Source organism: Oncorhynchus clarkii, chromosome 30 (genome assembly GCF_045791955.1).
Source record: "Oncorhynchus clarkii lewisi isolate Uvic-CL-2024 chromosome 30, UVic_Ocla_1.0, whole genome shotgun sequence".
Lineage (NCBI taxonomy): Eukaryota > Metazoa > Chordata > Actinopteri > Salmoniformes > Salmonidae > Oncorhynchus > Oncorhynchus clarkii.
The window spans coordinates 7240096-7253563 of NC_092176.1; the positions used below are offsets into that span (position 1 = coordinate 7240096).

The window sequence follows — 13468 nt, forward strand, 5'->3', positions numbered from 1 at the left end:
ATTAACTTTCTAATGTTTTGCGAAGGCCTTTGCTGTGATGGCCGAGAACATCCTGACAAAGATGGAGTTTTTGTTTATTTTTCTCGGGTTGTGAGGTGGACGGAATACTCTCCTCAAGTGGAGCCTTGACAGCTTTTGGCACTATTTGGCCTGCTAGATACATAAAATTATCAGGTACTTCTGTAGGCCTACAAAGATTGAATGTTTTTATGTTTTGTGTTCATCAAACATTTTTCTCACATGAACACGTTGCTAATGTTGAGGCACTGGAAAATATATAAAAGTGACAACATTATTGATTAGCGGCTAGACTTTTATGTGTGCAATGCTCCTCACAGGGAACCATAATGTGGTCCTGTGTTTCCTTTTCATGGCTGGACCTCCCTTTATGTTGCTCCACTTGAAGCACTAATTGTTTCAGAAAGAAAAACAATGTAAATAATCACAAATGGAATTCTTAAAACACCATAACTTTTTCAACAACAATTCAAAGGGTTGTTCATTGAAAACTAGTACAACGTTTGATACAATTCCTAGTGTGGCGCAAGATAACAAATAGGCCTACCTTCAACAATACTTAATAATGAAACTTAAACCAGAAACATTTCTGGTGTACCTTGAGGTTGATTCTGAAAGTGGTGATCTTTGATAGAAATCTGAACCTCCCTTTGCCTTGTTTCACTGCCTGTGGAGACGTGGAATCACTCCAGGCCTGCTCCTCAGACCCAGTGGCTATGACAAATGCCTCTGTCAAGGATGTCGTCAGCCATTTTAACTGTAAGAACTTTAGCTGGGAAAGTCACTTTTCCATGGTGTTCGGCCTCCATTGTGGGACTAGAGGTCCCAGATACGTTTTCTGTCAGTGACAGATCGCCCTTGTGAACAGATCACGGTATTATTGTAAATCTGCGAGAAATTGCCAGACACTAGAGAGCTACTACCATCAAGAACAGTCACTTGAGAGGTAGTGAAACTTGAGCTACAGCGGCTTGATGCTCTGGATGGAAAATCATGAAGATCTCTGCTTGTGGTGGCCAAAAGTTGAGAGTAAATTCCCTCAACATATTCTGTGACCTTTTAGCAAGCCTAAGGGTAGAGAGTTCACTTTTGTAAAAACTGATTGTGCGATACACTTCATATGGCTCACAAAGGAATCCATAATGTCAGAGGCTTCAGAACCCACATTAACTGTAATAGTTAAATGTTCCTCTGGCATAGCTGGCAGATTTGTTTGACTGGCCAGATTACTTATAGGAGGCTCAGGTGTGCACGCAGAAATTTGTGCAGGTAGACATCTGCTAGACCTAATGAGCACCTCGATAATTGCTTCACTGGCTTCTGACTTCAGGTCAACACTAGAGTTTCTTAATGGTTGACATTACAGTGTCACGTTCTGATCTGTTTCACCTGTCCTTGAGATTGTCTCCACCCCCTCCAGGTGTCACTTATTTTCCCCAGTGTATATATCGCTGTGTTTCCTGTTTCTCTGTGCCAGTTTGTTGTGTATGTTCAAGTCAACCAGCGTGTTTTTCCCCCGTGCTCCTGTGTTTCTATTCGCTTTTACTAGTCCTCCCGGTTTTGACGTTTGCCTGTTTTTCTGGACTGCATTCCCACCTGCCTGACCATTCTGCCTGCCCTGACCTCGAGCCTGCCTGCCATTCTGTAACTCTGAACTGGTTTTGACCTTTTGCCTGTCCACGACCATTCTCTTGCCTACCTCTTTTGGATTGTTAATAAACATCTTGGACTCTAACCATCTGCCTCCTGTGTCTGCATCTTGTGCCCTTATATAAAAGAGATCCAATCCTTGTGCCAGAGGATACTGTCTCTTTTCAAATATGTTTTTCTCTGATGCAGAGTCTACCAGATTAAGACCACCAACACAATCCCTTGATGCTAAAATACATTTGTGTGCGAATCATGAAACCCATCCATTGTTCCTTGCTCTCTTCCCTGGCATTCCCCTGAGTCCAAAATGGCAGCAATGACTTCCCCTGGCAATGGTGCAAGGCAGGCCTCAATGTCCCTATCCTCTTTAGATGCAGTGGTCTTTGTTTGAGGTGCAGTCTGGCCAGTGACTTCAAACTGCCGCAGAGACAACAGACGCCATCTTTTCCGTGGCTTGTATGGCATTTCGCCTCCCAGTGTCACAACACACATTGCTTGATTTACCTGAGCTGGAACAGGAGATGATCAGTGAGATGTCAAAGTTAACCTGACCCACGACATCTCTATCCACAGATCTGGACAGTCCAGGTGAGCCAGAAGAGCTGAATTGATCACCCAGTGCCTGAAGAATTGTGTCCTCGGTGATCCCAAAGAGGGCATTCAAAGGATTTGCCAGGGGAGCCTCTCCTCCATGTACCCTCTGCAACGAGGTCTGGGAACTTGATCAGTCTTGTCTGATGTTTACATATTGATCTCTAACAATTGTTACTTTGAATTAACCAATACTTCATTATCTAACCAATATGTAATAGTTTGTTCTCTTACGTGTTTATGCACTGAGTGTACAAAACATTAAAAACACCTGTTCTTTCCATGACATTGAGTGACCAGGTGAAAGCTATGATCCCTTATTGATGTCATGTGTTAAGTCCCCTTCAGTCAGTGTAGAGGAAGAGACAGGTTAAAGAAGGATTTTTAAGTCTTGAGACAATTGAGACATGGATTGTGTGCCATTCAGAGGGTAAAAGGGCAAGACAAAATATTTAAGTGCCTTTGAACGGGGTATGGTAGTAGGTGCCAGACGCACCGGTTTGTGTCAACAACTGCAACGCTGCTGGGTTTTTCACACTCAACAGTTTCCCGTGTTTATCAAGAATGGTCCACCACCCAAAGGACATCCAGTCAACTTGACACAACTGTGGAAAGCGTTGGAGTCAACATGGGCCAGCATCCCTGTAGAATGCTTTTGATACCTTGTAGAGTCCATGCCCCGATTATTTGAGGCTGTGCTGAAGGCAAAAGGGGAGGTGCAACTCAATATTAGGAAGGTGTTCCTAATGTTTGGTATACTCAGTGTATGTGGTGTCTGCATTCTTTACAATAAACATTTTAGTTTCTTCGCTTTGTAACCCTAACTGTCAAATGCTGTGTAATGTGTGAACAAGTTAACCTGAATGGAGTACTGGGGAAAGGAGGATACCTAGTCAGTTGTACAACTGAATGCCTTCAACTGAAATGTGTCTTCTGCATTTAACCCCACCCCTCTGAATCAGAGAGGTGCAGGGGGCTGCTTTAAGCGCCCGGGGAACAGTGGGTTAACTGCTTTGCTCAGGGGCAGAACGACAGATTTTTACCTTTCGATTACTGGCCCAACGCTCTAACCATTAGGTTACCTGCCGCCCATTTGGGTCAGGCACACAGTCGAGGTGTGGTTAGAGAACATACAGTACCTTCTAGAAGAAGAATGTAGGGTGGGTGTGCGGGAGCTAAAATAACGTCTGCCGCTGCTGCTCTTCCTCAATTATTTGCTGTGGTAACTGTGTTCGCGGATCAACACCAAGCTCTGTTCAAATTCAGTGGATGAGGAGTAGGGAGTCTTGATTCCTTGACTGCACAGAAACTTTCCACTACGAGGCCGTGTGGGTAGATCTTTGTCATTAAACTTCACCATGCGTGACTGCTTAAAGTGAGTGGTGGAGGGGTAGGGAGTCTTGACCCATTGGCAGCACAGAGACTTTTCATTGCCAAGCCTCTTTGGTAGACCTTCTTCATTAAACCTCACCACACGTTCCTGAATGCTTGTAATGGTGCAGCACTCTGATCCAAAAAGATAGCCATTGATGCCGCTTGCTTAGCGGCGTCAAGCTTTAATATGTGTGCAAGGTAATGAGGATCTCAATCACCATATGGGAAACCATGTTCGCTATCACAACAGGTGTCATCTGTTTCAATACAAAAAAATATTTATTTTTGAGAGATTGTGGTGTCAAGTGCTTAGTAATCAACATGATAAACTTTGTCCAACTTTCTATGAAATTATCACAGATAAACTTACCCGACCTCTCATGCCCTCTTCAATCACCTTCCACTGCCTGATAAAGAAAACAAAAGTAAACATGTTCTGTTGTTTTGTCGTGATGAGCCAGGTTGTTGTATATAGAATGCATAGTACTGAAAGATTTTGACTCATGCGTAATTCCTCCTCTAAGAGTTAAATTACTGTCACTCTGTTTTGGTATTGATCCGAAGACTGAGCTCTGGATGAACAGAATACCACATGGGGACCTAAAGGTCAACAAGCAAAATGACTGAGGTCTAATCCAAATACCTATACAAAGTTAACCATGATCTCAATATTCTCACTACTACTAGACCAAATCAAGTTGACATTTTTGTCATTGGCTAAACTAGGGTATTAATTGCATTAATGAAAACCACCTGCCCTTTTATCAAATGAATCTTCCTTTGAATTGATTGTGTGACTTTTAAGTGGTTTTGATTGAAATACTGAATCTGCATAAGACATGGCACACTAATCATACTAAACAGAGTAACATCAAGTCAAAGCAGCCCATTATTTAGCAAATCCATAGACAGATAGATTAAAACCTAGCAAATAACCCAAATGACCAGAAAACCAATCTTACCTTCCCAGACTTCTCCTTCTTCTCTTCTTTTAGCTGAGCAACTGGCTCTTTTTACTTTACCTTTCTTCTCCATCTGTTTCTCCTGGTGACTATCTTCCAAGTCCTGTTATAATCAAGTGTTGTTACAATCATCATAGCCTATACAAAATGAAGCTTTTTTTTTTTACAATGTTTGTAGACCATTTTTGTTGAAAACACAAACTCCAAGCTGCCAAAATAGACCTACCTTCTTTTTCGTCTGACATTAAATCACGTTTATAAAACAAAATCAACAAGTGCAGATGTGTGCTAGTGCTAGTCCAGCTAAACATGTGTGCTAGTGCTAGTCCAGCTAAACATGTGTGCTAGTGCTAGTCCAGCTAAACATGTGTGCTGTACATACCGTGGACACAGCAGAGGGTCTGAACGGCAGAAACCAAAGTAGCCTAAGGATAAACCCATGTTGACCGTGACATCATAATGATTGATGTCATAGTGGACATTGTCATAGTGGACAATAGTGGCCCTTGACAGGAACTTGCATGCATGCAACCATGTCCCATTAAATTAGCCTAATAATGTTGTAACAACTCAGCCTGTTGTAGGCATAGGCCCAATAACTGGTTCTACACAGTTAGGCCTATGTGACAATATTTCCTTCATCACTCGCAAGTCAACCTATTCTTAAAAGTTAAACTTGGTCATTGATTTTTTTTTTAAGACTTCTGCTATTCCTCACTCACCATTTTGTACATTCTGTCTTCATCCATGTTCATGCACTATTTTGAAGACCTTTGTGGTGACTTTGTCACAGGACTATGCTTAAAAGTTAGATGCAACAAATATTAGCCACAATCAGAGAATCAGCACCATTCTACCAGAATCTCACGATCTGACTTTCAGCACCACAGTGCAGAGGACAGCGGCCCTCTCAAGCGCAGTCCAATTCCTGTTACAGCAACAAACAAAAAAGTGTGCTGGGGCTCCCGTGACCTTTGGCTGAAATAAGCATTGTAGCTTTAAGTCAAATGTGGGCAAAACAAGGACATGTGCCGTCCTACAAAATCTGTAAGTTCTTATTCTAGGGCTACTTTTTACGAATATACAATAAATGGTAACGTGGGTAGGCTAACTTACTGGGTAACATGGGTTATAGGCGATTCCATAGCAAGACTAACCTACCAAGATATCAATGCACAGTTCAGTCATAAGCTAACCAAATTGGTATAGTTGTATTCAGGGGTGGAAATGGGAAGAAATCACTCCTGAAACCCTCCAATGTAAAATCCATGAATTCAACATAAAAAAAACAATAATAATAATATTTAAAAAATGTAAACAATTATTCCACTCACAGAACCTAGAACTTCCTGTGGTTGGATGCATTAGATCGGGTAGTGATGGGGGGTACGCCAAATACAATGCCGTCGGGGGTACGCCAAATTCAAATGTGATTTTTTTATTGTAAAAAACAATATTCTTCACATTTTCAAACAGTCCGTTTATATTTTCCAACGGGTCTATACATTTGGGTGAGTTTTTTTCTCTCGCCTGATTAGCCTGGCTTTACTGCCAAAAATAAAATTAAACCATCTATTGTTCAGCGAAATAACACCTCAATGTCAAATACAGGTTGCTCTCGAGGGAAACCTTAACTCTTGCGCAGACAATTTGAAATATAAGCCAGTATTTTGAGCGTGAATAAAGACGACTTTCAAGTAGTAAGACATGTATAAAAGCAACAGATACCATGTATAAAAGACATGTATAAAAGCAACAGATACCATGTATAAAAGCAACAGATACAACAGATATATAAGAAGGGGCTAGAAGCGTCTTATTTGGTGAGCTACCGAGTGTCTAGGACAGGCAAGCCCCATACTATTGTAGAGGTCTTAATTCTTCCTGCTGCCGCGGGGATATGGCTGGGACAATGCTGAGGGGAAAGGCCCAAAAAAACTATACAGACAATGCCTTCATCAAACAACACTGTTTCATGACACATCAATGACATGGCAGGAGATGTTTTGAAACAATTACTGCTTCGCATACGAGCCGTGAATTCTATGCGTTACAGCTGGATGAGTCAACAGATGTGGCGGGCTTGGCACAGCTCCTGGTATATGTCCGTTACGTTTAAGGGGGGTCAATTAAGGAAGACATCCTCTTCTGTAAAACCACTGGAAACCAGGACAACATGAGAGGATATTTTTTAAGTACTGGACAGCTTTGTGACATCAAATGACTTTGGTGGTCAAGATGTGTTGGTATTTTTACTGATGGCACAAACGCCAATGCAGGGAGACATAGTGGAGTGGTAACCCGCATACAAGCAGTTGCTCCCGACACCACTTGGGTACACTGCTGCAGCATCCACCGAGAGGCTCTTGCTGCCAAGGGAAAGGCTGACAGCTTGAGATACGTTTTGGACACTACATTACAAATGATTAACTTTGTTAAAGCAAGGCCCCTGAACTCTCCTGTATTTTCTGCATTATGCAATGATATGGGCAGTGACCATGAACGCTTTTACAACATACAGAAGTGCACTTGTTATCAAGGGGCAAAGTATTGACATGTTTTTTTAAATTGAGAGACGAGCTTAAAGTTCTTTACTGACCATCATTTTCACTTGATGACAGGTTTCTCACACCACTGGCCTGTCTGGGTGATGTTTTTTCTCACCTGAATAATATGAATTACAGGGACTCTGCACAACTACATTCAATGTGCGCGACAAAATTAAGGCTTTGATTAAGTTGGAGCTCTTTTCTGTCTGCATTAAGGACAACACACAGGTCTTTCCATCATTTTATGATTTTTTGTGTGCAAATGAACTCAAGCTTACAGACAATGTCAAATGTGATATAGTGAAGCACCTGAGTGAGCTGGATGTGCAATTACGCAGGTACTTTTCCAGAAAAAGAACAACACAAACAACTGGATTCGTTATCCCTTTCAAGCCCTGCCTCCAGTCCACTTACTGATATCTGAACACGACAGCCTCATCGAAATTGCAACAAGCAGTTCTGTGAAAATTTAATTTAATCAGAATCCACTGCCAGATTTCTTGATAGGACTGTACTCACGAGTATCATGCCTTGGCAAATCGCACTGTTAAGACACTGATGCCCTTTGCAACCACATACCTATGTGAGAGTGGATTCTCGGCCTGTGTGTGGAAAATTATTTAAGACTGAGACTCTCTCCAATACAACCCAACATTGCAGAGTTTATGTGCATCCTTTCAAACACACCCTTCTCATTAACCTGTGGTGAGTTATTCACAATTTTTGATTATGTAAGATTATTATATGTAAGATGGCTAAATAAAGAGCTACATTTATTATTATTATATTATTTGTGCGCTGGTCCTATAAGTGCTTCCCACAAGCCAGGGTGACACAAAAACTAACACTAATTCTTATGTTTAATAAATATATCGTATGGTGTGTGTGGCAGAATTACAATGATGGCAAAAAAACAACATTTGAGAGTGCGCTGACCCTGGTGCTCGAGGGGGTAGGTACGCAGCTGGAGGTTGTATGTTTGAAGGGGTACAGGACTATAAAAAGTTTGGGAACCACTGTATTAGATTATGATGGAAAGTACAAAGCCAAACGTTTCCTTGTCATGTTACTGTAATACATCAGAGCAGAGGAGGCTGGTGGGTGGAGATTTGATACCATTCCATTCCAGCCATTACAGTGAGCCTGTCTTCCTATAGCTCCTCCCACCAGCCTCCTCTGTATATGTGTTGGGGGTGGGGGGCACAGAGCTACGAGCTAAGATCGAGGATTGAGATGTATGACCGTTTCTTGTTTTGCTCTCTGCCTCCCTCCAGTGGTTAAAATAATACATGATACCAGATATGGTTTAGAGCAGCAGTATTCAACTCTAACCAGCAGGATCCGGACCTCGTAGGGTTTCTGTATCAAAGTCACTCATCGCAAATACGCTCATTACTAACCAGACTTTCTGACAGTCTCAGGAAAAAGTGGATGAAATACAAATACATTAAAAGGGGATCAGAGGTCGGAAAACTTGGCCAGTAATTGAGCTAGCTACAAACGATCTCTGCTCGCATAGAATGGCTATGTTCAAGCAAAGTTTGTGGAACAAATGCAGTGTAAAATGCTCACAAAATAAAAATGACCAACTTTGAAGGATATCTAGTCACATGTTTATTAATCACAATATTTGAGTCATATTTGACTCAGTGGTAAATACATCTGTTAGTATATATTGTTTTCAAATCACCTGTTAAAGTGATTTAAAACTAAACATTTTATGATGTACAAGTAAAAAAAAAAGATGTGCACTATTTTTTGGGGGGGGGGTCACAAATCAGTGCCCCCACCACAACTTAAAATTCTCGTTTGAGTGTTGTGTGACACACCATAATTGCTTTCCAGGTCCTTGTTGCTGGATGGTACTAGATCTGAAATCTCTAGTGTCCTTTAAACGCCATCAGCCTTCATTATGAATCTCAGATAGGTTGTCGATGGACTGCAGCAGTTGCGATACTAGACAAAGACTCTCTGCACTTGTAAGTAATTGCCTGTGGACAGAATCAAACGGATAGCCTGAACTTGGAGCAAATACCACAATGTTTAATTAGGGGTTATGTAGAAAACCCTATGAAATTGCACATTACCCAATACCCACACAATCAATATGAGGGACTGTTTTTATCCCACCTGTATGTAGATGACACTATGGGAGAGAGGACTCACTTGATGGAAGTCTCTGCATTGAGTGCTGCTTTGTTGAGGTACTCTGAGGCCACTTGCGCATTATGTTTCATTGTATTTAAGGCAGCTGTCTCTCCGGCTCGAAGTCTCTCATTCTCATACCGGTACCCCTCTACTTGGCCCTGCAATATAACGAGGGTCACATTATGCAATCATATGTCACTGAAGCTCACCATCCCAGTAACGCCAGCAACACCAGTAAAGGTCAAACCTGTAATTGATGCAGCTCCTGTTTGAGTTTTGATACAATGTTTTCAGCCTTAACTGCTCGTTTCTGTCAAGAAGAAAAAGGTCAAAATAATGAATTAAGACTTCATATCTCAACACACTTCTGTTTAGTAACCAATCATGACAATTTGCTTGTAATCCTATTGAGACATATTTCAGATTATCAGTGAACAAAAAATAATTTATTCATCTTTGTCGAACGGATGAACTAGGAGAAAGGGACAGGTGCGCACGGTCATTAACTGCAGGTTCTGCTCGACGGAGTGGACCATGGTCTCTAAAGCCTGAGCCTCCCTCTCCTCCTGCACTCTTCTCTTGTGCAACTCATCTGTGACGTGGCGAATTCTATGGGGCAGTCAGAGAGACATGACGATGAGCATAGGTTAAACACTCTTTAAACAGCATTAACATACGGTACCAGTCAAAGGTTTGGACACACCTACTCACTCAAGGGTTATTCTTCTTTTCTTTTTTTTTTATACTATTTTCTACATTGTAGAATAAAAGTGAAGACATCAAAACGATTAAATAACACATATGGAATCATGTAGTAACCCCCCCCCAAAAAAGTGTTAAACAAATCAAAATATAGTTTATATTTTAGATTCTTTAAAGTAGCCACCCCTTGCCTTGATGACAACTTTGCACACGCTTGGCATTCTCTCAACCAGCTTCACCTGGAATGATTTTCCAACTGTCTTGAAGGAGTTCCCACATATGCTGAGCACTTGTTGGCTGCTTTTCCTTCACTCTGCAGTCCAACTCATCCCAAACCATCTCAATTGGGTGGGGGTCAGGTAATGGTGGAGGCCAGGCCAGGTCATCAGATGCAGCACTCATCACTCTCCTTCTTGATCAAATAGCCCTTACACAGCCTGGAAGTGTGGGTCATTGTCCTGTTGAAAAACAAATGATAGTCCCACTAAGCCAAAACCAGATTGGATGGTGTCACCAGCAAAGCACCCCCACACCTCCTACTCCAGGCTTCATGGTGGGAACCACACATGCAGAGATCATCCGTTCAACTACTCTGCGTCTCACAAAGACACGACTGTTGGAACCAAAAATCTCAAATTTGGACTCATCAGACCAAAGGACAGATTTCTAATGTCCATAGCTCGTGTCTCTTGGCCCAAGCACGTATTTTCTTCTTATTGGTGTCCTTTAGTAGTCGTTTCTTTGCAGCAATTTGACCATGAAGGCCTGATTCACGCAGTCTCCTCTGAAGAGGTGATGTTGAGATGTATCTGAAGCTTTTATTTGGGCTCCGATTTCTGAGGCAGGTAACTATAATGAACTTATCCTCTGCAGCAGAGGTAACTCTGGGTCTTCCTTTCCTGTGGTGGTCCTCATGAGAGCCAGTTTCATCATAGCGCTTGATGGTTTTTGTGACTGCACTTATTTGTGACTGCACTCACAGTTATTGAAATTTTCCATATCAACTGACCTTCATGTCTTAAAGTAATGATGGACCGTCGTTTCTCTTTGCTTATTTGGGCTGTGCTTGCCATAATATGGACTTGATCTTTTACCAAATAGGGCTATCTTCTGTATACCACCACTACCTTGTCACAACACAACTGATTGGTTCAAATGCACTAAGGAAAGAAATTCAACAAATTAACAAGGCAAACCTGTTCATTGAAATGCATTCCAGGTGACTACCTCATGAAGCTGGTTGAGAGAATGCCAAGAGCGTAAAAGCAAAGGGTAGCTACTTTGAAGAAACGCAAATATAAAATATATGTTGATTTGTTTGACATGTTTCCATGTGTTATTTCATAGTTTTGATGTCTCCACTATTATTCTACAATGTAGAAAATAGTACAAATAAAGAAAATCCCTGGAATGAGTAGGTGTATCCAAACTTTAGACTGTATGTGTACAGTTGACACCTTAAATGTACATCTAAAGAGTAATATTCAAAGCATTACTCCCATGCCATAACATAATATAGGCTTTAACACCGTCCCTTAAACACTTCTCATGCACCAGATAGGTCTGTACTCTGCAGACCATATCAACTGGCAATTCTATCCACCTACCTTCGATCATCATACTCAGACTTTTTCACAAGATCTTTAATGTGCTTCCTGAGCTGCGCATTTTCCTCCCTCAGCTTAAAAAGAGAAACAGAAATAATCAAAATAAAGGACTTGTGTCTAATCCCACGTGATATCCAATCACACGTGTGCATCTGTAAGCAATGCCTTGAGAGAGGAAAATGACCTTTTGTTGATCCCTATTGCCATTCTCGGTACTACTCTTCTTGGTCTTGTAGGTGAGCTCTGCCATTGATGTCTCGTCATCTCCCTCATAATTCACTGGGGCCCGTCTGGACTGGTGGGCCTCTGGTGAGAATTCTTCATCCACCTGCCATAGGGAGGATGAAGTCTCCTCTTCTTCCTCTGTGCACAGGGAGGACTGACCAGAGTACGTGCTGCTGTCTGCTGCTGCAGTGCCACACAGTCCAAACTCATGTGCCTCCTCAATGGCTGATGGCTGGTAACTCCCAGCCCACTCCTCCTTAGTGTCATTTTCCAGAAATTGAGGAAACGGTGTGTGGTCCATGTAAAACTGACCCTGGAAGTCTTGATCGAAGCTCTTCGGGGCAGTATATTCCCCCTCTGCCAGGAATGTGCTCCCATATGCCTTCTACAACACATGAAGCAGCAGTAAGGTAAGTTACATTCACACCAAAATTCCACCAAAAGTAATATTCTTAACAGTCTGACCAGGCCTTGTATATCATGCTGTGACTTTTTCCAAGGACATAACAACTCATTCCATGCATAGGCTTTGTAACAGTTAATCTCTGGGGTTTAATGTAAGACTGGTTCATTTTAAATGTTCAGCACCTTTCGCATTGAATAATTCTTCTCATCTGGATCCCCTTTCATATCTGGGTACTGGTTTTTACTGCGGATGAACTCTTTGAAGGAGAAAGGATTCATCTCCTCTCCATCTTCTCTGACTTCATCTATGAAATAAGACATGTCAGTAAATATTTGGATGATAGTTATTTTCAAACTGTCTGGCTGCCATTATTGGAGAAATACAAAAGTTGGATTTTGTTGTGGATGTGTAGGGGCCAATACCCCGTCCTACTCCAGCAACAAGTGCCATGGAATTTGTAAATCCAGATTGTCTCACTAAAGGGCAGCACTGTGCCAGGGCAGGGTGCCTGGGTCATGGAGTTCTTAGACCAGAGGTATCACGGAGTTCTTAGACCAGAGGTAAGAGTGCCTCCCTAATGGCTCTCCAACACCATGCCAGCAGAAATAACTCTGATCCTGGTACCAACCATGCCAAACCCAGCACTAGACACTTGTAACACAAATTAATGAACCATTGCACCATCACTTGCTGATCACTCTTCGATGGTGCTGAACAGATGTGCCCCTGTCTCAGGTAGATGAGATGTGTGTTATTGCATCCAATGATGTGAATATCAAGTAGCCTATATCTATGGTTGCATGCATCATGTAATTTGAATACTTGATCAGCTAGATATAGCTAGTCTATAACCTACAACTGAATATTGGACAGATGGATTTGCTGTGGAAGTAACAACTTACCAACTTCGATTATATTGTTTTTTTCAGAGGTTTTATGCTTTGCCATGTTGACGGTGAACCAGTCAATCGGTGATGGTATGAGCGGTTGTCAGCTAACTTCAGCGGCTAACGCGTTGTTAGCTAGCTAACACGGACAGTTTACGTTACCAAGCTAGCTTGCTGAAAACAATGAAATAATGTACTAGCAAATTACTGGATGTAGACGAAATTACTTGTCATACGAAAGATAATTGATGAAAATGACATATTTTAGACGTGGTTGTTGTTCGTCAGCTGTGTGCGTCGATGCGCCAAAGGTTTGCTAGCTGCTGAAAATCACGTGGACAATCCTAAA

General features: G+C 41.8%; 1 protein-coding gene across 1 annotated transcript; it reads right to left on the bottom strand.

The window, feature by feature from the left end:
* Positions 1-8734: 8734 nt before the first annotated feature.
* On the bottom strand, positions 8735-13465 carry LOC139390076 (endosome-associated-trafficking regulator 1-like). The gene is made up of 8 exons (XM_071137203.1): positions 13135-13465; positions 12415-12536; positions 11786-12211; positions 11602-11675; positions 9790-9901; positions 9540-9602; positions 9311-9450; positions 8735-9135 (listed from the first exon to the last, which is right to left on the bottom strand). The coding sequence occupies exons 1-8, from the start codon at positions 13178-13180 to the stop codon at positions 9045-9047; spliced, it is 1074 nt and encodes a 357-aa protein (XP_070993304.1). The 5' UTR covers positions 13181-13465; the 3' UTR covers positions 8735-9044.
* Positions 13466-13468: the final 3 nt, after the last annotated feature.

Excerpts from the sequence above, each read along its gene's own strand:
- LOC139390076 (XM_071137203.1), bottom strand. The coding sequence starts at position 13,180 with ATGGCAAAGCATAAAACCTCTGAAAAAAACAATATAATCGAAGTTG. Across the intron at positions 12,212-12,414 it reads AGAATTATTCAATGCGAAAG|AAGGCATATGGGAGCACATT; the intron begins GTGCTGAACATT and ends CATGTGTTGTAG. Across the intron at positions 9,603-9,789 it reads AGAACCTGCAGTTAATGACC|AAACGAGCAGTTAAGGCTGA; the intron begins GTGCGCACCTGT and ends TCTTCTTGACAG.